This window comes from Colletotrichum siamense (genome assembly GCF_013390195.1).
Source record: "Colletotrichum siamense strain Cg363 chromosome Unknown KSG_Cg363_contig03, whole genome shotgun sequence".
In the NCBI taxonomy this organism is placed as follows: Eukaryota; Fungi; Ascomycota; class Sordariomycetes; order Glomerellales; family Glomerellaceae; genus Colletotrichum; species Colletotrichum siamense.
In genome coordinates, this window is record NW_023501016.1 from 5,154,625 (window position 1) to 5,176,048 (window position 21,424).

Sequence of the window (21,424 nt, forward strand, 5' to 3'; positions counted from 1 at the left end):
ACATTGTCGCACATATGTTGGAGCGCATCTGTGCCCGAAGATGACGAGACAAGGCCCGTTGACGGCTCAAGCCTTGGTAAGCACCTCCGCAACCCACCAGGGCTACCGCAGCTGATATGTTTACTCAGGGCCGGTCGCCATACGACGATGTTGTCGAGGGTGAAGGCGAAGCCGATCCTCGGGCGCCAGAGCAACAATACGACAACCGCGGCCGACCGATCAACCCCGAAACCAAGCGCATGAACCGGGACATGGTCCGATCCCATAACGAAGTCATGCAGGTCATAGGAGTCGCGGAGCCTGATAACACACCCTCCGCGGCAGAGGTTGATTCAGTGCGACGATACTTCAACTATGAAGATGCGGTGGGCACTCGGCTCCTTCGCTTTGGGCGAGCACTGGAGATTGGAGGAGTTTGGGGCATCAACGGTATGCGACTGCGCATTCTTCTGTATAAGCGCTATGCAGACATTTCATTCTTCGAACTGCTCCAGAATGAAATCGGCAATCGGTCGCTCGCAAGTGCCCTCGGTACTGGTTTACCGACCTTTCTGGGGGGCCACGTCTTCAAAATGGCTACTTACTACCTCTATCCCTTCCCAAGGAAGAATAGGTGGTTAAACATGGGTCTATCCTACATCCGAGTACACCTCCAGCTCTACGTGTTTCTCCAACGCCTAGACATCATACCATCCAGCAGATGGTTCCCGTCACTGAGCTTCTTCGTCCCGGGATCGCCTTCTTCGCCTATTGCAGCGCCAGAACCGCCAAAGGACTTCAGCGTCGAGTCGTTAGCACAGTATGCTTGCGCCTGGTGCATCAACGCCGTTCCCTTTGTCTCGTTTGTCGTTTGGGGACAAATCTGGACCGAAGTGACTGGTCATCTGTGGCAAGAGTTCTATGGGAGACTGCCAAACACAGTACATCATCGCAAGCCTCCCCCACCTCCCCCACCACCGGCGCCGATCCCCGAGATACCGGACCCAGAGCCGGAAATTGAACAGCCCCAAGACGAAGCTATTCCGGAGGTGCCAATTGAGGCACTCGGCGGGGTTCCCCAAGAGGCCAATGACGGTGCCCCAGTTCAGGCAGTCCGCCGCCAAAGCACATTCTCAGCAAGAGGAGACGAGTACGGTAGCGATGATGACGAGGATGGAGGCGTCAGTGCAACACTGATCAGCTTCGATGTTGAAGCTACTGACTCCACCGATGCGCCTCCAGGACTCTGGTCCGCAGAGCTTCGACCAAGCACAGGACCAGATAGCGCCTACGGCCACGCCTCCGTGCAGTATATGGACACCATGCTGACTAGGCTCCCTGCATGCCTCGCATCAGACATTTTCACAGTCATCTCTGGTTACGTGCTCGTGTCTCCGTATGAGGCTCTTTCGCTCAGACTGGTCGCAAGGTCTTACAGGTCCAGGATGAGGCTTCCTTTCGATGATATCCATGAGATCAATATCTTCAGTGGTATGACGTTGAAGGGCATCACCAACTTTTTGGGGTTGGAGTTCCTGCACTTGGTAATTGCTGGCGAACTTTGGACGATCATCACGTCCCTTGCCCAGTGGTTTCACCTCACTGAAGAAGAGTGGAAGTTACTAAACGAGCTAGACGAGGCCGAAGCAGCCGAGGAACGAAGAAGACAACAAGAACAGTCCTAACATGGACCAGAGGGTGATGATTTAATTGAGGCTTGTAAGGGGAAAATGGCGTCTTGGGAGTTAAGCACGTGCGGGATTACGAGATACCTCATTACTTGAATGGGAAAAGTGGCAAAGCATGGCTCTGTTTCGTTGCTGAATTCATAAATTTGGGGTATCATAAATGCCACGACCTCTTTCATCATCGGAATGCGAACAACGCCAGCCGATTTGATCATCTCCTCTCTTTGCCCTTGCCCTTCTTGAGCTTGTCAGCTTTCTTCTGCTCGACAAACTCCTTCACAAGGTCCAACAAATCGGGATTCTTTCTCGCCAGAAGCACCACGTCCTCTGTCTGCACTGTCGACCTCCTGGCATGTCGACTGAAGTTTTCGAGGTCAATGGCGACGGACTCTGCGGGTGATTTAGCCCGGAAAGCACATAGGCATTTACTTGCATGTCTCTTACCGATTTGGGACCAAACCATCTCAGTCAATGCACCGATGAACTGCGGTGTTGCGTTGCAGTTTTGCTTCAGCGACTCCTCATCGACGATTTTGCCAACCGCGAACCAGAGTGCGGCCTTGAGGCGCTGAATGCCGGATTAGACCAGAATCTTAAAGCTTCTAGTTGTGATGCCTGCTTACCTCACGCTGCTCTTCGTCCATTGATTCAGCCATCGTGAAGGTGATAGACGTGGGGTGCGTTGAGGTCGGTACCACTTTACGCGACAGACGCGTCGCTAGTCTCGGCGATGCTGTCTTTTTCCAACAAAAGTAGAATGACAGCCGAGAAGGTAAGTTTTGGCGCGTCAAATCAGCAGCGAAATTGCACGAATTGCGTGAGCTGATGTTTGGGTCCTTCAACCTTGCAGGTCAAGTTGATGAACCAAGCTGCATTAATGCTGAAGATAATCACATGATCTCGCGTTTGATGACTAAGCGTCGCTTGGGGGTGCTGGGCAGGTGCTTCCTCGCGGGAAACTTCTTCCAAATTGTTGTTATGTTGAAATCATATCCTATAGATTTCACATTTATCAAATAATACTAGCAATTTTTTTGAGTTCAGATCAATAGCCAACTTGTTTCGCGGCTTCTTGTCCTGTTCTAGTGGTATTACTTCTGCGTGTACCTTGAGGTTTTGCAATGCGAAGAAACGCGCTGTGACATCACTGGCGAACCCCCTGTAGGACCCTTGGAAGTCGCTTCACCAGTGTGAGCTTCCAGCGTTTCTCCAATGCCGTGCCACCAATTGGCCGAAGCTAGCGGGTTCTTCCACGTGGGGCCTTTGGAGCAATTTTGACGCCGTGCGGGCCGACTCTCGACGTCGCGACATTTTTCTCCAGCCGCGATTCCTCATCCGCATCAATTCTCCTTTTATTATTCCGTCAAGGCCGCCACCTCATCCGGCTGACCCGACCTACTCAACTATCTGCAACGACTACATATAACGCACGACTTCCTCCCAACTCGCAAAGCGCAAACCGACTCGGTTGGCTTTCCTCCACACGACCGCTTGCCTCTCAATCCCCCCACTTTGCGACACCAAACCGTCAAAATGGCCGGCATCTTCGACCTTGTGTCCACCGTCTGGACGCGCTTCAGCACCAACCTGCGCGGCAGTCTTGAGGGCATGACGCCCGAGAAGTGGATCCGCCTCGTTATCATCGTCGGCGCATACTGCCTCGTCCGTCCCTACCTCATGAAGCTGGCTGGCGGCAAGCAGATGAAGGAGCACGAGGCTCCCATCGAGGATCCTAACGCCCCCAAGGCGCAGGTCCAGCCCAACACCCTGCGCGGCCAGGTCGAGATTCCCGAGAACAGCGACGACGATGACGAGGACGCTCCCAGCTCCACGACAGCGACCGACTGGGGCAAGAAGGCGCGCAGGAGGCAGCGCGACGTCCTGAAGAAGATGATTGACGCCGAGGAGAAGAGACTTGCTGAGCTGCAGGAGGATGATGAAGACAAGGATATCGAGGAGTTTATGGTCAAGGAGTAAAAAGACTGGGAACTATGAAAGCAAAGGCGCGGCTTTTTTGATGGCGTTTCGCTTAGTTGGTCCTCTAGCATCATTAATACATATTCACCGGTACTTATGGCCATCCTATTGTCTGGTTTTGCAAATTGTTCTCGTGGATGAGGCCTGTGTTCTTCACTGATTGATGGGGTCTCGAGGAGTTGATCTACAAGGTTGAGCTGATCCTTAAGTATCATGATGTACAGCATAAGTGCACAACCGCAAGGGTTATGCTGTTGTCAGCGAGGTACTTACTATTATATTGAAGATGCAATGGTTCGACACTTGCTCAAGTGTCCAAAACACTTCCATCAAAAATAGGTTAGTTGTAAGTTTACTCGCAAGGTACGTTTCTGCTGCTTGTTGAACCAAAATGTCCAAAGATCTATTCAAGCCGCGTCGATGCATACTAAAAGCGCACATTATGTATAACTTTAATTCGTATGTTATTCCATGGGACTAACACCTCATAATAATAGAGAACAATCTGGACCATACAGGAATTTAATACATGTTTGCTACCTCCAAGCACCGAAGTCCTGCCAATTGTAAAATGAAGCCGCTGAGAATCAGCCTGCATGAGTAGCGCTCGGACCACATTCCGGTCTGAACAGGGATGGAGGTGCCACTAAAGTTTGTGGCCCCCTTGTCTGCTCCACCGACCGAACTGCTTGCACTGTTGGACTTTGAGAAATCAGCGTCTGGGGCGCTTTCCGAACGCGTCTCTAGAAGCAAGGGTTTCGAGCTCTTTCTTCCTCCAAATCATTCGCTCCACAACCTTCGCATCAGGTTGTTGCCGTCGCCAAAGGGGATAGGCGAAAGCATTTGCGACAGACATCTCATTTGTCTCGCGGTGCAGGCAAACCCATCGATCGACTGCGAAGCGCGCAAACGACGCTGTTCTGCGACACCAACGACACCACCGCCCGGCGGCGCAAATATCAATACCAACGTCCCCTGACTGGGGTCACAGCAGGATGGCGACGTCGGCGCTACCTGCCGCCATGGCATCTGCGTCTGTTGATGCGGCCGCGGGGGCGACAGCCGCCAACGATGCTCCAGCTCCCAGGAAGTACAAAGCCTCCGATCTTCCTCTGCCGTCTGCCACCCGAGCTGCCATCGATTCACTGGCGCATAGCTTCAAGAAGAAGGGAGGCTACGACGCAATTCGTAAAGAGGTGTGGGATAAGTTCGCTGCCAGCGTACGTCTGCACTCTCATTTGGCCATCGGTTATTCTGCTAACGAGCGATTCAGGACTACGAGGAACAAGTTACGAAAGCCATCCTCGAGGTCGCCGAACACGAGGTTCAACGAAACCCCCACCAACTTCTCACACTCGACCGCGGAAAGGCTGCCGCCCTTATTGATGGCGCTCTCGAGCGATCTGGCGTCTACCAAAAGGCTGAGCAGGTCATCACACAGCTCATCGATAAGAAGGCTATTGAGGAACGAATGCGCCAGCTTCGTCGAGCCGACATTGGCGAGGAAGAAGCGACCGCAGAGCAACAACGAGGCGCCAAAACAGACGAGGAATACCACGCCGATACCATGGGGAGAAGAGCTGAACGGGAGAGAGTACGCGAAGAGCTAAGGCAGAAGGAGCTAGCCATCGAGGAAGAGAAGCGTAAGATCGCCAGAGAGGAGCGAAAGAAGGTCGAAAAGGAGCGCGAAAAGGCGGAGGAGCAACGCAAGGCAGAACGAGACGCCCGCAGAGCCGCTAGGGAAAAGGCTCAGGCTGAGCGAGACGCCGAGCGAGACGAACGCCGCAGGCAAAGAGACAGGGAGCGGAGTCGAGACCGGAATCGCGACAGGAGTCGAAGCCGCAGCCGTCGAAGAGACCGGGACCGCGATCGCGAACGTGACCGTGAACGCGATGCCGAACGCGAGCGTGAGCGGCAAGAGGAAAGGGAACGGAGACGCAAACAGCGAGAAGAGGAGACTGAGAAGGCCAAGAAGAACCTCACCCAGGAAGATATGAAGAGGCTCGAAGAGGAAGCCCTTTTGGATCTCTTGCGCGAAAGCACCCACGGTGCAGCGAAGCAACCCGAGATGGAAATTGATGAGGCGTTGGCTCCCCCGCCTAGAAAGCTGGCACCGGCGTCTGCTATCATGCCTATCAAAAAGGTCTCTTCGCGCGATTCGCCAAAGGTCTCGGAATCCAAAAAGCCCTCTGATCCGGTGGTAAAGAAAGAAGCAAGAGATGGCAGTGTGGCTGCCGCGCCAAAGGTTGAGACGACAGAGACACGGACCAGAAGCCGTAGTCGGTCAAGAGATGGCGGAAAGGATCGTGAACGTGATCGTGACGATGACAGGCGTCGTACGAGAGACGACGACGACCGCCGCAGACGTGATCGTCGTTCCAGGTCACCCCGCCGGGATCGTTCTCGCGACAGACGTGACAGATCTCGCTCCCGGTCAAGACCTAGGCGCGATAGGAGTCGATCTCGGACACGTACAGAGAGGCGAGATAGGACTCGTTCTCCTTCCCGTACTAGAACTCGACGCGATCGGAGCCGATCTCGCACACGACACGATCGTCGCGACAGGAGCCGTTCCCGATCTCGCGTTAGGGACCGCAGCCGGGATCGGCGCAATGACAGACGGGACAGAAGTCGCTCTCGAACTAGGACAGAGCGCCGTGAAAGGAGTCACTCACGCACTCGGGTGGAGAGAAGGGATAGAAGCCGTTCTCGCTTGAGATCTGACAGGCGCGAACGGTCCCGCTCAAGATCTCGACCACGCACGGCAAGGCGAGACCGCAGCAGATCTCCAAGAGTCGAGAGGCGCGAGTCTGTTCGTCAGGATCGCAGTCGTTCTCGCACCAGAAGAGATCGATCTCCTGATCGGGCTAGGGACCGAGAGAAGGAGCGAGACCGCGACCGCAAGAGTAGGTCACGGTCGCGTCCCACTTCTTCAGCAGTCAGGTCAGCCTCCAAACTGGACAAGGAACAGGAGGTTAGAGAGACAACAAAGATGGACGAGGTTCGGAAGCGGGAGAAGGAAGCCAAGGCATACTTGGCCGCTCAGCGTGAGGCTCGTGAGAAGGGCATGCCCGTCCCAGGAATCGACGACAAGAGGAGTACGGGCGAGCGGTCTCCAGAAGCCAAACGAAAGCGTGATCTGGACGAGATCGATCGGTACGTGCCTCCCGGTAGAGACAGGGAGCGACCGCACGATCTGTCGCGTGATGATCGTGAAGACCGCCGCCGCAGCCGGTCGCGGAGCAGAAGTCGAGCCAAGGATCGCGACAGGGAGCGTGACAGAGACAGAGATCGAAGAGACAGAGACCGTGATCGCGACCGCGACCGCGAGAGAGACCGTGATAGGGACAGGTCCAGGGATCGCCGGGATCGGGATAGGGATAGAGACCGTGACCGTGACAGAGATCGCGATAGGGACCGCCGCAGCAGGAGAGATAGGAGCCTCTCGTCACGTCGGGACCGGAGGGATCGGAGCCGCAGTCGAAGAAGGAGCAGGAGTCGCTAGAAGCCGCTGGTTCCTCTTCCTGCGTCTGAATACCCCACGGACTTCAAAGGAAATCAACAGCAAAAGCGCAGCTTCTCGCGGTATCTGAACGGGTAGGCTGGGAAAAGGAGGCGTTCTAATGGGTTGAACAAAGGATTCACAATTTCATACCAGCTATGGCAAAGTAGCAACTGTACAAGTATAAAACACATGGTACTGTTAAAGATGCTTCCCACAATGCTTGATCGTCCTACGTTTTACAGGTTAGGACCCATCACACAGCTCCGACGCCGAAAGCTGGCCGGTCCCACTTCACGATTCGGGCTCGGGCCGGGTGCCGGTGCCGGATGGTCGGGCGGCTACGGCGCACGATAGGGCTTAACGAACGGCGGGGAATCCCGGTCCTCGAACAGCCGAGTCCATGATGCGATGATTTCTCTCGCTTAATCATCGCCCAGGGCTTCAAGCACAGGGAGAAATGCAGCCTTCTTGCTCGAAGGCAGGGTACCCAAACCTTGGTTCCAGATGACAGCGCCTAGCACGAGTCAAGGAATGGCCCTCCAGCGTCGGAGAGATGGACTTGAAAACGTCCGCTGGAATCCGAGTATTTGCTGCGCTTCGCCTGGGACGCCGTTGGTGTGTGCCGTCTTGGCTATGATTATTCAAGGTTCTCCCGCCGGTATTGCAGTAATCTCCCCAGCCTCAGCCCATTCGTCGACTTGAAACCCATAGGGCAGGTCACCGTTGCGACCGTCTCGGATCTGTAAAGTTAGATAAGGATTGTAATAGTGTATTCCAGGGCCACCCTTTTTGAAGTTTTTTTTCTCTTTACTTTTCTTCATAGCTACAAGTGAATGATGGACAAACCCACCCTCTCTGATTCGTTCTATGATTCGCTGTCTTGGCTTCATTTGGTTTACCTTTTTCACTACTAATTTGACTTGATGGTGATGGTCGTCTTGTTCAACTAAAGTTTGAAGGTGCGCGAGTTTGATGGAGGGGAGGAGGGGCTCTGCTGGAATTAGGCACGCCGAGTCATGGGAGTGCCTGAATGTGGAGGTGGGGGGCCTTTCCGAGTTGCTGAATGGGCGTCACGTCTCAGGAAGTTTCCGGCGGTTCCGTCTGGGGAAACTTTATTTTGGCCTCTCGGACGTCTCCTGCTGCTACTTTGGTTCTTTTCGGTGCGATAGGAGCGAAAGCGAGTGTAACGATACCCGCAGGGCTTACTCAGTGCAGTGGTAGATGGGAGTTTTACAGAAGTTGTGATGATGAGATAGATTGCCTCACTGGGACTGTAGTGTAATTGATATTCAAAAATAATGGTAGTAAAGAGTCCTTTCTATTGCAATCCTTGCCTGCCCGCATATCAATGATGCGCCCGAACGCCTGTCATCCCGTCTTTCCTGGGTCTCCTTCCAGTATCAGATCACTCTACATTCACAAGCCCCAAACTGCTGTGAGCTCAGTCCATTAGACTGGTCTGGTAGTCCCTGAAGTTGGCGTTGGGGGGATCGCGGTCAACCAGATACTTGAACTTGTCGGGGTAGCGCTTGATGTAGTCCGGAATATCATGGTTCACCTCGATGCGGTCAAAGTTGGAGTCGCCTCTGCCAAAGCTGTGCCAATGTTGTCAATAACGTGCTCTGAACGATGCCTTCACAGGAGAACTTACATATCATGACCCAACCGAGCCACTTTGACGATCCATTGCGGGTCCTTGAACTCGGGCTTGTTGAATTCGGAGTGGGAGAACGAGTTGATCTTCTGCGCCATCTCTTCAGTGGTGCTGAAGCAGTAACTGCAGTGCCAGCCGCCCTGGTTGAAGTGATGATCATTGGCATTTGAACGCAGGTCGTCCGGCAGGACGGTATCCTTGCCGCGGAACAGCGTTGCCTGCGGGTGGTTCCAGTCGTTTCTCGACAGCCACTGGTAGGAGTAGTAGTAGATCTTGGAGTGGATCGTCACCCGGGTCGGGACTTCGCAGTTGCGCAGCGCGCGGAGGACCTCGGGCTTGGGAATCTCGTCGACGTCGGAAACAAGCAGGATGTCGTCCTCCGAGGCCGCCTGCTCGCCCGTCAGGCCGGGGATGACCTGCTCGTACATGGCGTTGCGGCTCAGCTTCTCACGGTCCCAGGTCGAGCCGTCCTTCATGGCCTCGAGGTCCATGGTGCGCACGATCATCTTGTCGTGCCAGGGCTTGAAGAGGTCCCAATTGTCCTTGACGTACAGCGGCTTCGGGTGGTCCGTGAAGGTCTTGTCGGACTCGAGGATCACAAAGTAGTCGACGTACGGCTCCATCTGGCCGAGGCGCAGCTCGAGCATCTCGATCTCGGTGTTGACGAGGAGCAGGTCGTAGATCTTGCGCTTGCGGACGAAGTCCTCGGGCATGGACTTGAGGCGGTAGTGGTCGCAGTACTCCTCCGCCTTCTCGGGCGAGAGGATCTCGGTTTTGGCGAGACCCGTGCTGGTGTCGATGCCATCGCTGGGCGACGAGTTGTATTGGGAGGCGATCTTGCGCACCCTGTCTGCGACTTCCGAAGGGGCGTTCACTCGCCAGACGAACCAGATGAAAACGGCTGAGGCAAGAAAGGCCAGATACTTGATCTGGTGAGATGAAGCGGATGCCTTCATGACGGGCAAGGTGTGTTATAACAATATAATGTGGTAAAAGAGTGAAAGAAACGCCCGAACACTGCTCAATCCAGGTGAGCTTCGGTATGAAAGAAGGAACGACTGAGGCCGGACGAAGAGGATGAGAGGGGAAGAGACACACGCGTACCAGCCAAATATGAGGCAAGATACATGGGCCGATGAGGGGTGTGGCCTGAAGTACTTGAACTTTGAAGGGTTCGATGGGGGCCGTGGGCTCACATCAGACTTCTACAATGAGTTGGTCCACGCTCCCAACTCCAGCTATGCATATGAGTAGATTTCACCCCCATCAGATAAAGGCTCGTCGCATTCTTGGCTGTGCAAGATCAGCATGCAGCTGAGATTCAGCCACCCCATCGTTGCGAGCCTCGTGCGTGACAGCGATAGAGTGATGGCGTCGTAAGTCGGCATCGGGAACAGCGACATGTCCTTTGGGTTGTCATTAATGCCAGTAAACTCAAAATTATTCTTGGGTACCTACTCATGCATGCCGTCCCTTGTATCGTGTGATACCAGACTTATCTGCCCGGTTCCGTTCCTTGGTGTCTCGATCTTTGCTCCTGGTGACGGTTAGCTGGGTGCTCGAGTAACAATCCTTGCAGTCTCTCGACTCACCAAGACAACTTGGTCAACTCTTGGCGATGTGCCTCACCATCGCCCTTCTCCAGTGATTTAATCGCCTCACTGCAGCCGCTGAGAGGGGTGCTCAGGTCCTTAGAATAGGCATCTCATACCGACGACGGCTGCCCCCACACACCCATCTCACGAAAGTGGCAGGTCAATTTGGCGGGTTTCCATGGTGGTTGACAGAAGCCAGAGCCGTTGTTGGCTGTCAGCGTGAGAAGACACACGAGAAACCTCGGGTTGTTGGTTGTTGGCGTTGGAAGATGGGGGCGGTTTCAGGGGCGGCGTCTCAAATGTAAGGTCACCAACGCAGTCATTATCTGGACGGCAATATGAACAAGCTTCTTCTCTTCACATGGGCGACATTCCTCTTTAGAGAGGAAAAGGCCCTACATTCTTGTCCTGAAATGCAACTATGATTCGGACCCCAAGAGAGAGTCCGAGGCTTGTCTCTAGGGACGGGATGCAGTCAACCAACAACGCCGCAACTCACCCTCGCTGCAAGTGAAATTCATTGCCTACAACTACAAGTACCAATTTCGCTACCTCGCAAACGGAGAAGCGCGCAGGCATGCAAAATGCACAGCAGTGCAGCACAGGCGAAGAGCAATCCCCACCGGTCCATTTCGGGCTAGTTGCAGCCTCCAACCCCTGTCCGCAGAGCTTAAATTAAATAAAAACATGACACCGAGACCCCAGCAGCCTTCGCAGCAGCAAGCAATTCAGCGGCAAGCCGGGTCTCTCGGCGCGCGCGCGCTATTGTTGGTCGTTTGAAGTCCGGGGTCCTGGCAACCTGGGTGTAGCGGCACAGGCTCTGGCCTAGCACCAGCTCATCAATACGATGCAATCGCGGGGCCCGGTCAAACAAACTTTCTTTGGTTGATGAACGGGGAAACTGTGTGTCCCCTTTTCCCCCTGCCTGTGCAATCGCAGCACTGAGTCTTGTCTTGTGCCTGTGTGCAGTGTCTCGTTCGCCTGCCGGAACTCACTCACTCACTCACCACCCAAAGCTCCGGGCAACTTTCTTTTCTCCAAGTACAACCATACCTTTCTTCTTACCTTGCCCTCGGATCTCACTCAGATCGTCACCAGGGCTGAACTGGACCGCCGCTCCGCTGTCAACCCCGTCTTGACTTCCCTTCCTCGTCCGAACACCTCCCGTCTCTAGAGTTGCTTGACTCTAAAGTCGCATTCGAACCGTCAGTGACATCCACCACCACGGCTGGGTCTGAGTCGCACATGGCATCCCCTTGTACGACTTCAGTCGACGATCAGGACGAAACTGACATTGGATATTCACAGGCTGACACAGCAGACTCCCAAAGAAGACGGTGGATGTCTCGTTACCATCGCTGCCTGATTGATTGATTACTCTTAAACTGCAGTGTCAGCTCGCCTACAGACCACTCGCCAGAACGGGATACTTGCTGCATCGTGGACTGGTTCCTCCAACGACGACTTGCAGCTTGCCGAGCTGGTCTACCTTTAAAGAAGGCCAAGACACAGGGGTTTAACAGCGAAGGCCTCCTTTGGTGTTAGTCGGCGTCGCTCCCTCCACGTGCCCGCCGCCGCCCGACGTTAGCGTCTCCTCTCCCAAAAAGAGGTCCCCAAGTCCCCTTTACCCCTCAGTCAGCCCAGCCCTTCTTTCAGGTGCCCGTCAGCCCGCTGTCCAGAGAGGTACCGCCTGCATTGCCTGGTACCCAAGTGCCTGGAGACAAGTACTGCCGGTACCTAACACGAGAAACGAGCCTGGGAAAGGGGGGCTCATTCGGGTTCCTGCGCCGCAGAAGCTCCAGCACCAGACGGCGCGACACCAGCAGGCTCCAACCAACGCTTGAGGACTTGGAGTAGAAGTACCTAAGCTTACCTTGCCTTAAGCCTTCCACTTCTTGTCTCTCCTCCTCCTCCTCCTCCGGCTTGTCGCCAGCTTCCCTTACCCTACCTCACCCTTTCGTCCTCACTCCTTGCTCTTCCTCCATTCCTTACCACTCCCTCTCAACGCGGCTCATTGTGAACCTCACAGCTGCCACCACCCACCATCGTTTTCTTTCCTTTCCAACCTTTTTCCTCTGGTGGTGTTCGAATCGCTGCGCCCGCTCTTTTCGCCATCTTTTCTGGGCAATCCGATCCCCCGACTCGCTCCGGCCCACATCCGCCGTCTCCGTCGCCGCATCTCACCCACCTCCGACCCCCGACAACACCGATCGCCAACCCTCTTGGCCTTTCTTGGACACAGCATCCCGCTCTCTTGTAGTTGAAGTCTCTCAAACGTAGCCATCATGACCACTCTCCCGACAACGGAGAAGCCCACGGCCTCCAAGGCCGCTCACCCGGCCTTCTTCATCGCGTATGTTTAGACACCCTCGCCGTCGCCCTCAACAACGTAGTCTTGACAACTCATCTAACCGCCGCGTAGGAGTTGGATCTTCTTCTCAAATCTGACCATTCTCTTCAACAAATGGCTGCTTGACACGGCAGGTTTTAGTAAGTTTAACGCGTCTTTGCTGACTTCAACATGAGCTAACCGCAACGTAGAATATCGTATGTAATTCTCATCGCCAAGTGACCACCTCATCGCTCTTGGCACGCGCTTCTCATCCCAACTCACTAACATTATCTAGCCGTCATTCTCACCTTCTGGCATCTGGTCTTTTCAACTCTTGCAACCCAGGTGCTGGCGCGCACCACAAGCCTCCTCGATGGCCGCCACAAGGTCAAGATGACCGGTCGCGTCTACCTACGCGCCATCGTCCCCATCGGTCTGCTGTATTCGGGCTCCCTCGTCTGCTCCAACCTGGTCTACCTTTACCTATCTGTCTCCTTCATTCAGATGCTCAAGGCTGGCGCTCCCGTCGCTGTGCTCATCATTAGCTGGATCTGGGGCGTCGCGGAACCCTCGATGAAGACTTTTTATAATGTCCTTCTCATCGTAGCCGGTGTGGCGCTCGCCTCGTTCGGCGAGATCGAGTTCTCTTGGATCGGCTTCATCTTCCAAATGGGCGGCATCGTTTTCGAGGGCATTCGCCTCGTCATGATTCAGGTTCTGCTGAAGGGCGATGAGAGCGCGCAAAAGATGGACCCCCTCGTCAGCCTGTACTACTACGCCCCGGTCTGCGCTGTCATGAACTTCTTCGTTGCCTGGGCCAGCGAGTTCAGCAAGTTCAACGTTGAGGATCTGCACAGGACGGGCATCAGCATGCTCCTCCTCAACGCCGCGGTCGCCTTCATGCTCAACGTCTCCAGTGTGTTCCTCGTAAGTTTCGCACAGCCTCGAATCCCACAACTCGTATCGCTAACAGGCCCCACAGATCGGCAAGACCTCAGGCCTGGTCATGACCCTCACCGGCATCCTCAAGAACATTCTGCTCATCATCGCCTCCGTCCTCATCTGGAAGACCAGCATCACCTTCATGCAGTTCGTCGGCTACTCGGTCGCGCTCTTCGGCCTCGTGATCTACTCGACCGGATGGGAACAGCTCAAGACCTCGGGCCAGGGCGCCTTTGCCAAGGTCCGTGGGGTCTGGAACTCTCAGACTCTCGACGAGGGCCGGCTGTCCCCTCTTGTCCGCCGCGCAATCTTCTTCGCCCTGCTTGTCTTCATTACTCTGCTGCTCGTCATCGGCTTCGCATACAAGGGCTCAGCGGCGCCAGCGGACTGGTTGAGCAACGTCTCTTCTAGCCGATAAAGTATCTTTCTGGATTATTCTGTACAAAGCGGGGAGTTTTGGAAATACCTATGCATCAAAAGACTTTTTGGATCCATTGTGGAAAGATAAAAAAAAGGAACTAAAAACGAAAAATATTTTAAGGTGTTAATGACGGACGGTCGGTGTTTCATGGCGCTCCTCCAGCCCGGTTTTATTAGGGCGCCTGTGTGTTGAGGAGGATTGTATACCATGAGCAGGCATTGCGTAGATATAGCCTTTGGGAAATACATGACCATGAACGATGTACGTTCTGTAATATTGCTATGCAGGACGGTGGATTCGAACATGCAGACAGCGTTCACAGTTCCAGCAAAGGGACTGCATCATCCTATCGCGGACCGCGGAACTCTGCAAGCCAAGGCTTACTAACACCGCGTTCCAACACAAACGTCATGCCAATACCCTCACCCGCCTCCTCGCTCTAAATGGCGCAAAGAAGCAATGTAAAGTAATGTAAGCACCAGCTGAGCCGAAAGCTTGATCCCACTTCCTACCAACGTTTTTCATCTTGGGTAAAAGCAAAATCTTACTCAGCTGGACGGGCCATTACATCAAACTCAACCACTCAGCTACAAATCCTCCTCAGAGACAGACCCTGGTCAACCACACACACACAATGACCTTCACTGAGGACCTCATCGCCTCAGACCCGGAAGGCTACCGCCTCGCCACGCAGTCCCCCTTCCTCACCGCCGCCGCCGCCGGCACGTGCCCGAAATCGCACCTGAGCTACTGGCTCTCCAACGACAGGCTGTACATCCATTCCTACATCAGGGGCGCCGGCCGGCTGCTCAGCACCGTCCACCTACCGGATCTCGTTCCCAACGACCTAACAACGCCTCAGAAACTATCCATGTGGCTCACCGACGCTCTGTGCAATATCAACCGCGAGCAGGCTTTCTTCTATACAACGGCGGCCGAATACAGACTCACGCTCGACCTGCCCGCCAAGGACGGCGTCGTCGAGCCGACCGCCAAGCTCGAGGGGCTGCACCGGTTCGAGAAGCTCTTCGCGAGCTTCGAGACCGGCGAGGAGGTCCTGCCGTGGCTCGAGGGCGCGGTGCTGTTCTACGCGACGGAGAAGTGCTACCTGGACGCGTGGACGGGCGTAAAGGATGCGCTGGAGGCGGGCAAGGACGGCAGCGACGATGCGGATGGCGGGGCACTGAGGAACGCCTTCATCCCTAACTGGACGAATGACGACTTCTGGCAGTTTGTGAATGCGATGAGGGTGACTATCGAACATGGCGTTGCGGAGGCTGTGGACGCGGGGAAGGCGAGCGAGGAGGAGTTGAAGAAGCGCGCGCTGGCGGTTTGGAACCAGGTCCTGCTCGCTGAGAAGGAATTCTGGCCCGACATGACAAAAGAAGATTTTGGAGAGACAGAATCATAGGTAATCAAGTTCAGTATATGAATGCAACACTATGTGTCATTACCAAACGAATTAAAACAACCATTAAGCTCGACTTGACCAAGGAGCCCCCCTTTCCAGCCGCACCACGTTTGTATGGTATTACCGCGGACCCAACGCCTTCGCTATGCTTTGATTAAACAGAACCCCGTTTCATTCTTCTCCTTCCAAATAGCCGTGTCAACTAAACCGCGATTACTCGAGGCGACCGTTCGGGGGTGTTATTGCCATCTCCCGCGTTATTGCTATCGTCCTGCGGGAGAGGAACGGCCGACATAGTGCCAACGTCTGGCGGTTCAGCCGTTACGACAAGATTCTCGGAAGGAGCATCATTTTCCTCATCATCCGTCTCAGACACCTCTGTCACCGTGCAAGTGAACGCAGGCTTCTCTACCTTGGGTGTCTCGTCGTCGTCTACAGCGATGTCGGTGCTTGCAGGAATGGCTGCCTCCAATTCAGCGACCTCGGATGCTGGAATAATGTTGGGGTCGACGCAGTCGTAGAACAGCATGAACACGTTGTGTTGATCCAACAACTCTTCCTCGTCAATCTTTCTGACACTTTCGTCGCTTAGACGCCACCAATCCATCTCCACATCGGCAACATCATCCTCAGGGGTTGGCTTTCGGATAGGTGAGCTCGCACCATCACTGTCGTCCTCGCCTTGATCTTTGGTCTCGCCAGCCGAAGGAGGCGCATTGCGGGGAAACTTCCGGTAGCAGACGTAGTGGCCGTTCTCGTGGCGACCATAATGTGTGACGACGGCGCGAAGCTCGTATATGGGTCCAGTGATGTATGACTTCCGCTTGTCACCTGCGATCATAGACGATCTTGGGTCAAGTAGCCATTGCTCCTCGTCAGACGCATCGCTGAGAGCTGGAGATGCTGATCCGTCCACCGGCTTGCCCGTCGTTGGCTTGGGGGCGCTACCCAAGCACCATGGGCCAAGATCCAGTGTTAGTGGGAAGCGAATTCCTGCAGAGTTCTTGTACATCATGCCGGTGTTTTCATCAAAGACGGATCTGTTCATGTGTACAGCAAGACTTTGAGGTGGGCGCGCAATCACTGCTTGCTTCGTCTTCGTCGAAGACACCTTGAAATTGGCCGGGAACTTGCACTTCTCTGTGAGCGTCTTGTCCTCAAAGTCGTCCTCTTCCAAAGCTTCTTCCACGGCTGCCAATCGCGATCTCGGCTCCTTCAACTTCTCCTCACTCGTAGTTCCCGCAGCTCTGTCGAGGAGTACCGTTAACAGCCTTTTGGCCTTCAGCAAAGTGCACTTGCCGCACTCGACACCTTCGATGGACTCAATATGCGCATACGCGTCCAATAGCTCGTAGAGATCGTGGTCGTTGCCGTCCGTGTTCAAGCTCAGCGTAAGACAATTGAATGGAATCATGGACAGGCCGTCGGAGTGACCGCATTCCACGCATGCAACTCGCTGCGCAGTCAGGCCTTCCAGGGGGTTGCGCAAAGATTTCGATGCGGAGCTGATCTTGGAAATAGTCGACAGGCTCTGGTAACCGCTATCATCGCTGTGTTGGCTCGTCGCGGTGTCGTCGTTGGCGCAATCCGACTCGAACCCTGACAGTTTCTGCGTCGCTTTTGCGACCTTGGCAATTTCCTTGTCGACCTCGTCGAGAAGTTTCGAAAAGTACTCCTGCGCGTCCTGTTGTTGCCAAGTGCTCATGTTCTTGAGAGAGCCCGGCGTCCATAACGTCTTTCCGTAGTTTCGAGCGCTGTTTAAATCTTCGATAAGGTTGCGTAACGTATCGACTGCCTCGACCTTCTGTCGATCGAGTTCGGGGTCTTGGACGGGGTCGGCGAGGTATTTAGGTAATGTTTTCAACGAAGCGAGGCCTTGGAGAATACTGTTTTGGTAGCAAGAGTTGTCGAGATTTCCTAGTCCTGGAGGATGATCGCTGAAGCCCTTAAAACTCATCATGGCCCCAGACATGGAAGATAGGCCTCTGATGCCGGCCTGGGAGACCGTTCCCATGATGCCTCCCTCTCTGTCCATGCCAAGTATCTTTCGGAGGAGTTCGCTCTTCGCGGCATGTGTTCTCGCCTGGTTCTGAAGCATCGGTTGGGGAAATAGTGGTGGATGCAGCCAGCCTTCGAGAAGGGTCAAGGCGTCGTATGGCGTAAGCCAAACAATGATGTCCCAGAGGGTCTGACCGGCGCGGGAGAGCAGGGTGGTCGGAAGAGCAGATGCGCCGAAGATGGAGTAAAGCGCAGTGAAGAGAAGTGCCAAAAGGGAGACGACGACGCTCGGCTCGTTCAGCCTGGTCCAGAAGCTCTGGTTGTTATAGTGGTGGTATTGCCGGTAAGGATCAGGTCCGTCGTAGAGATCCTTATATCTCGAGCCCGGCGAATTCATACTGCTAAGGGTTTGGCGGGAGTGTGTTTGTTGCTAATAAGGCAGTTGGCGTGACAAGAAACGAAACGAGCAGCTTTAAGCAAGCTTGAGCGACACAGAGACCGAAAAGCCGGGTGCTGCCATGTCGGGGATGATTAATCGCAAGGGTTGACTAGGGGGGCGATGAGTCGCGAATTAGGAAGTGGTGGGCGCAGCTCGTGTGATCAAAGAAAGTAAAGGCTCAGGAATGTCTAGATTTCTGCACGGTTAGACGGTTGGAGAGAGAGAGAGGGAGGTGTCCGTACAGTTCCACGGTTCGTTAAGCAGAGGCGATGAGCGGGACCAAGGGTTCCACCAGGGGCAAACTCTCTGACAAGGATTGGTCGGTGCGCAACGTGCTGAGATGCAAGGCTTGTGATTGTCCCCGCTCTTATCGGGATAAGATAAGAATTTCTGACCCGATAAGGAATTTTCTTGATATCCCCCACAATCAACCCGACCGCTGATGCTAGATCTACCTGCATCACCAGAACGAAACGAAACAATTGGTCGCAAAGATGGCAAAGCCGGGCGTTTCCAAGAAGAGCAGACGTAAGGAACTTTCTACTTGCTTGTAGCAACTTGTCTAACCTTGCGAACAGAACCCTCAAAGCACTCGAGAGCTGCGAGGCGCGCGACGGATGTAGACATCGACACCGACAAGTCTCTCAAGAATGTCAAGCCCCCCTCAGAAGCGGTCGATCGGCCGTCAGTCCTGGCCGCCAAACACAACTCGGGTGTTTCCAAGAGGACGAGCCACCGCAAGTCGCAGCTAAGCGCCAAGGCCAAAAAGAGGAACGAGAGGGCCATGGACCGCGCCGAGGCGATCATGGACAGGACCGCCAACAAGGTTGAGAAGAGCAAGAAGTCGTCGCGTCTGATCCAGGAGCGCAGCAAAGACTGGCACAACGTCAACAAGAACAGTCTTATCCAGAAGAAGTTTCCCGACGAGGAGGATCTGGACAAGGAGGAGAGGAAACAGCGAAAGCAGGTCGTCGCTGAGAAGGAATGGGAGACAGACGAGGAGATGGATGGTGCTGATGACGGAGATGCGCCAGCCGTCGACGCTGTGCAGGCGCCACCGCCGCCGCAAAACGACGACTTCGACGAGGAGATTCTCTAGTTTTGTCATTTCTCGCTTCACATCGGATTGCTCCAAAAGAGGGGTCTTGTTAGACTGCGCCTCTGGCAGCGCTATGAGACTTATGATAGATACCCTAATGATGTTGGTTCAGATCATCCAATGACTAGTACTACGCGTCTGCATAATATCGAGATCATAACCGTGCTTGAAGGGTTCAGATCTTAGCTGCACCGATTTCGTCCTACAGATACCCTGAAATTGAAGTCTACCTTAGGGCGTGATAAGCTCTATGATTGATCCAAGAAAAATCAAGTGGGCAGTTACTTCTGGATGTGGGCTACTAAGAAAATAAGGTACGTTGTACATATTTACGTAAGCAGGATCTTTACTCGATTTTTTTCAATCACAACCAACGAGAACGCGCCGACGATTGAAAAAAAGCAGAAAATCGGGCTTATTTTCAGTAAAACCGGACCCACTTTTCTGAGGTACTTCGTAGACAGGGGAGAGAAATCTGCATAACTCGACTCCCGACTTATACACTGAATTTACTAGCTAAGTCCGGTTAGCGGTCCCAATTTTGTTTTTCCGGTGTCCATAAAAGACCTTCCGACAGCCCCACGAAGCACGATTTTCCTAATCAATCATAGAGCTTATCACGCCCTTAGTACATAGGTACATCACCTGGCAGTGTCATCACTGCAGCGCTGAGCTCCACCTATAGCCACTAAACTTACAGGGCCCCCAGCAGGAAAACGCTTCTGCAGGTCCGTCCCGACGCCAGCCTCTCGGTCCTATGCAGCCCAGGGTGCTGCTCCCATCAAAGCAACCCGAATCGAACCTCGAATTTTCAACGTCAACTCTTCAACCTCATCCTTCCATCTAACAGCCAGCCAACATGCCGCCCAAGCGCATGACAGCGAACCCCGTCAAGCCGGCGCGCTACCGTGCCGGCAAGCCCGCCGCACCGGAGGCCGACTCGTCAGACTCGGACGCCAGCGACGACGAGACCGAGACCGCGCCCAAGAGCAAAACCATCCCGCCGCCCCCCAAAGCCGCGAGCGCAGCCAAGATCGCGAGCAACCTCGGGAAGGTCAACCTCGACGAGCGCAGACGTCAGGCACAGGAGCTGGAGGATCGCAGAATAGCACGGGAAAAGGCCGAACGTCTTGCCGCCGAGGAAGGCTTCGTGACGGAGGAGGAAGAGGAGGCAGAAGGCGGCGACGACGATGAGGAGGAGGAAGAGAGCTCGAGCGAGGAGGAGAGCAGCAGTGAGGAAGAAGCGCCCCGCCGCCTCATGATCCGACCCAAGTTCATCCCCAAGAACCAACGCAACGCGGCCAAGGACCCGTCAGGCGCCGCAGCTAAGGACGAAGAAGCGCGTTACGCAGAGGAGGAGGCGCGCCGCAAAGCGGCTGCCGACGCGCTGGTCGAGGAGCAGATCAAGAAGGACCTCGCCGCGCGCGCGGCGGGCAAGAAACACTGGGACGATGAGGAGGCCGAGGGCTCTGACGTGGACACGACGGACGATCTGGACCCAGAGGCAGAACTCGCCGCCTGGAAGATTCGCGAGCTGAAGCGCATCAAGCGCGAGCGCGATCGCATTGCGGAGCAGGAGGCCGAGTACGCGGAGCGCGAGCGTCGACAGAACCTCACGCAGGAGGAGCGCGACGCCGAGGACGCCGCGAAGATCGCCAAGCAACAGGAGGAGAAGGACGGCCGTGGCAAGATGTCGTACCTGCAAAAGTACTATCACAAGGGCGCCTTCTACAGCGAGGAGGCGAAGGCCTATGGGCTGGACAAGCGTGATCTCATGGGTATGCGGATTGCGGATGATATCAAGGATCGGAGTGCGCTGCCTGAGTACCTGCAGAAGCGCGACATGACGAAGCTTGGCAGGAAGGGCGCGACGAAGTACAAGGATCTCAAGAGCGAAGACACGGGACGATGGGGAGAGTTTGACGACCATCGTGGTCGCGACAGGAGAGGTTTCGACAGATATGGCGTGGACGAGCGCTTCCAGCCGGACGCTGATCGCAGTGGACAGGGGGCCAACGCTATACCACTGGGTGATCGAAAGACGCCTGGCAGGCCGGGTTCTCCGGATGACCACAGAAGGGACCGTTCTCGGGATGATGACAGATATCGGGATCGGGGAAGCGACCGGAGGGACAAAGACAGGAGAGACAGGGACAGAGATGACGATAGGTATCGGTCCCGGGATGATCACCGTCGCAGGGACAGGTCGAGATCGAGATCGCCGCGACGAGACTCACGAGACGACTACAGGGATCGGAGGAAACGAAGCCCTTCCCGCGAGAGATATGACAGTGACAAGCGGCGGCGCGTGGATTCGAGCTAAGGCCGACCCTCAAATTGTATTAGAGTGTATCCTAACCAGGCTCACCAAAGAGCGATGCTGA

The 21,424-nt window shown here is 54.8% G+C and overlaps 11 protein-coding genes across 11 annotated transcripts; 8 read left to right on the plus strand and 3 right to left on the minus strand.

The window, feature by feature from the left end:
- Nucleotides 1-40: 40 nt before the first annotated feature.
- Nucleotides 41-1,664, plus strand: CGCS363_v005345 (uncharacterized protein; the record flags this gene model as incomplete). The annotated part of the gene is made up of 2 exons (XM_036637194.1): nucleotides 41-76; nucleotides 129-1,664. The coding sequence occupies 2 exons, from the start codon at nucleotides 41-43 to the stop codon at nucleotides 1,662-1,664; spliced, it is 1,572 nt and encodes a 523-aa protein (XP_036497210.1).
- Nucleotides 1,665-1,878: 214 nt separating this feature from the next.
- Cenps (Centromere protein S) lies at nucleotides 1,879-2,323 on the minus strand (the record flags this gene model as incomplete). Its single annotated transcript, XM_036637195.1, has 3 exons — nucleotides 1,879-2,057; nucleotides 2,112-2,235; nucleotides 2,291-2,323. 3 exons carry the CDS (start codon nucleotides 2,321-2,323, stop codon nucleotides 1,879-1,881), a joined length of 336 nt encoding a protein of 111 aa, XP_036498639.1.
- An 877-nt stretch (nucleotides 2,324-3,200) lies between these two features.
- On the plus strand, nucleotides 3,201-3,644 carry CGCS363_v005347 (uncharacterized protein; the record flags this gene model as incomplete). The annotated part of the gene is made up of 1 exon (XM_036637196.1): nucleotides 3,201-3,644. One exon carries the CDS (start codon nucleotides 3,201-3,203, stop codon nucleotides 3,642-3,644), a length of 444 nt encoding a protein of 147 aa, XP_036497209.1.
- Nucleotides 3,645-4,666: 1,022 nt separating this feature from the next.
- Nucleotides 4,667-6,361, plus strand: CGCS363_v005348 (Reticulocyte-binding protein 2-like protein a; the record flags this gene model as incomplete). The annotated part of the gene is made up of 3 exons (XM_036637197.1): nucleotides 4,667-4,864; nucleotides 4,918-5,923; nucleotides 5,976-6,361. 3 exons carry the CDS (start codon nucleotides 4,667-4,669, stop codon nucleotides 6,359-6,361), a joined length of 1,590 nt encoding a protein of 529 aa, XP_036497211.1.
- A 275-nt stretch (nucleotides 6,362-6,636) lies between these two features.
- Nucleotides 6,637-7,149, plus strand: CGCS363_v005349 (uncharacterized protein; the record flags this gene model as incomplete). The annotated part of the gene is made up of 1 exon (XM_036637198.1): nucleotides 6,637-7,149. The coding sequence occupies one exon, from the start codon at nucleotides 6,637-6,639 to the stop codon at nucleotides 7,147-7,149; it is 513 nt and encodes a 170-aa protein (XP_036498664.1).
- A 1,441-nt stretch (nucleotides 7,150-8,590) lies between these two features.
- On the minus strand, nucleotides 8,591-9,759 carry CGCS363_v005350 (uncharacterized protein; the record flags this gene model as incomplete). The annotated part of the gene is made up of 2 exons (XM_036637199.1): nucleotides 8,591-8,744; nucleotides 8,801-9,759. 2 exons carry the CDS (start codon nucleotides 9,757-9,759, stop codon nucleotides 8,591-8,593), a joined length of 1,113 nt encoding a protein of 370 aa, XP_036498137.1.
- A 2,924-nt stretch (nucleotides 9,760-12,683) lies between these two features.
- On the plus strand, nucleotides 12,684-14,090 carry CGCS363_v005351 (putative sugar phosphate/phosphate translocator; the record flags this gene model as incomplete). The annotated part of the gene is made up of 5 exons (XM_036637200.1): nucleotides 12,684-12,751; nucleotides 12,821-12,888; nucleotides 12,940-12,945; nucleotides 13,026-13,657; nucleotides 13,713-14,090. 5 exons carry the CDS (start codon nucleotides 12,684-12,686, stop codon nucleotides 14,088-14,090), a joined length of 1,152 nt encoding a protein of 383 aa, XP_036498336.1.
- A 637-nt stretch (nucleotides 14,091-14,727) lies between these two features.
- Nucleotides 14,728-15,504, plus strand: CGCS363_v005352 (uncharacterized protein; the record flags this gene model as incomplete). The annotated part of the gene is made up of 1 exon (XM_036637201.1): nucleotides 14,728-15,504. One exon carries the CDS (start codon nucleotides 14,728-14,730, stop codon nucleotides 15,502-15,504), a length of 777 nt encoding a protein of 258 aa, XP_036498337.1.
- Nucleotides 15,505-15,706: 202 nt separating this feature from the next.
- On the minus strand, nucleotides 15,707-17,899 carry UBP1-1 (Ubiquitin carboxyl-terminal hydrolase 1; the record flags this gene model as incomplete). The annotated part of the gene is made up of 1 exon (XM_036637202.1): nucleotides 15,707-17,899. One exon carries the CDS (start codon nucleotides 17,897-17,899, stop codon nucleotides 15,707-15,709), a length of 2,193 nt encoding a protein of 730 aa, XP_036498165.1.
- Nucleotides 17,900-18,435: 536 nt separating this feature from the next.
- CGCS363_v005354 (uncharacterized protein) lies at nucleotides 18,436-19,040 on the plus strand (the record flags this gene model as incomplete). The annotated part of the gene is made up of 2 exons (XM_036637203.1): nucleotides 18,436-18,469; nucleotides 18,520-19,040. The coding sequence occupies 2 exons, from the start codon at nucleotides 18,436-18,438 to the stop codon at nucleotides 19,038-19,040; spliced, it is 555 nt and encodes a 184-aa protein (XP_036498099.1).
- An 859-nt stretch (nucleotides 19,041-19,899) lies between these two features.
- Nucleotides 19,900-21,363, plus strand: Mfap1 (Microfibrillar-associated protein 1; the record flags this gene model as incomplete). Its single annotated transcript, XM_036637204.1, has 1 exon — nucleotides 19,900-21,363. The coding sequence occupies one exon, from the start codon at nucleotides 19,900-19,902 to the stop codon at nucleotides 21,361-21,363; it is 1,464 nt and encodes a 487-aa protein (XP_036498324.1).
- Nucleotides 21,364-21,424: the final 61 nt, after the last annotated feature.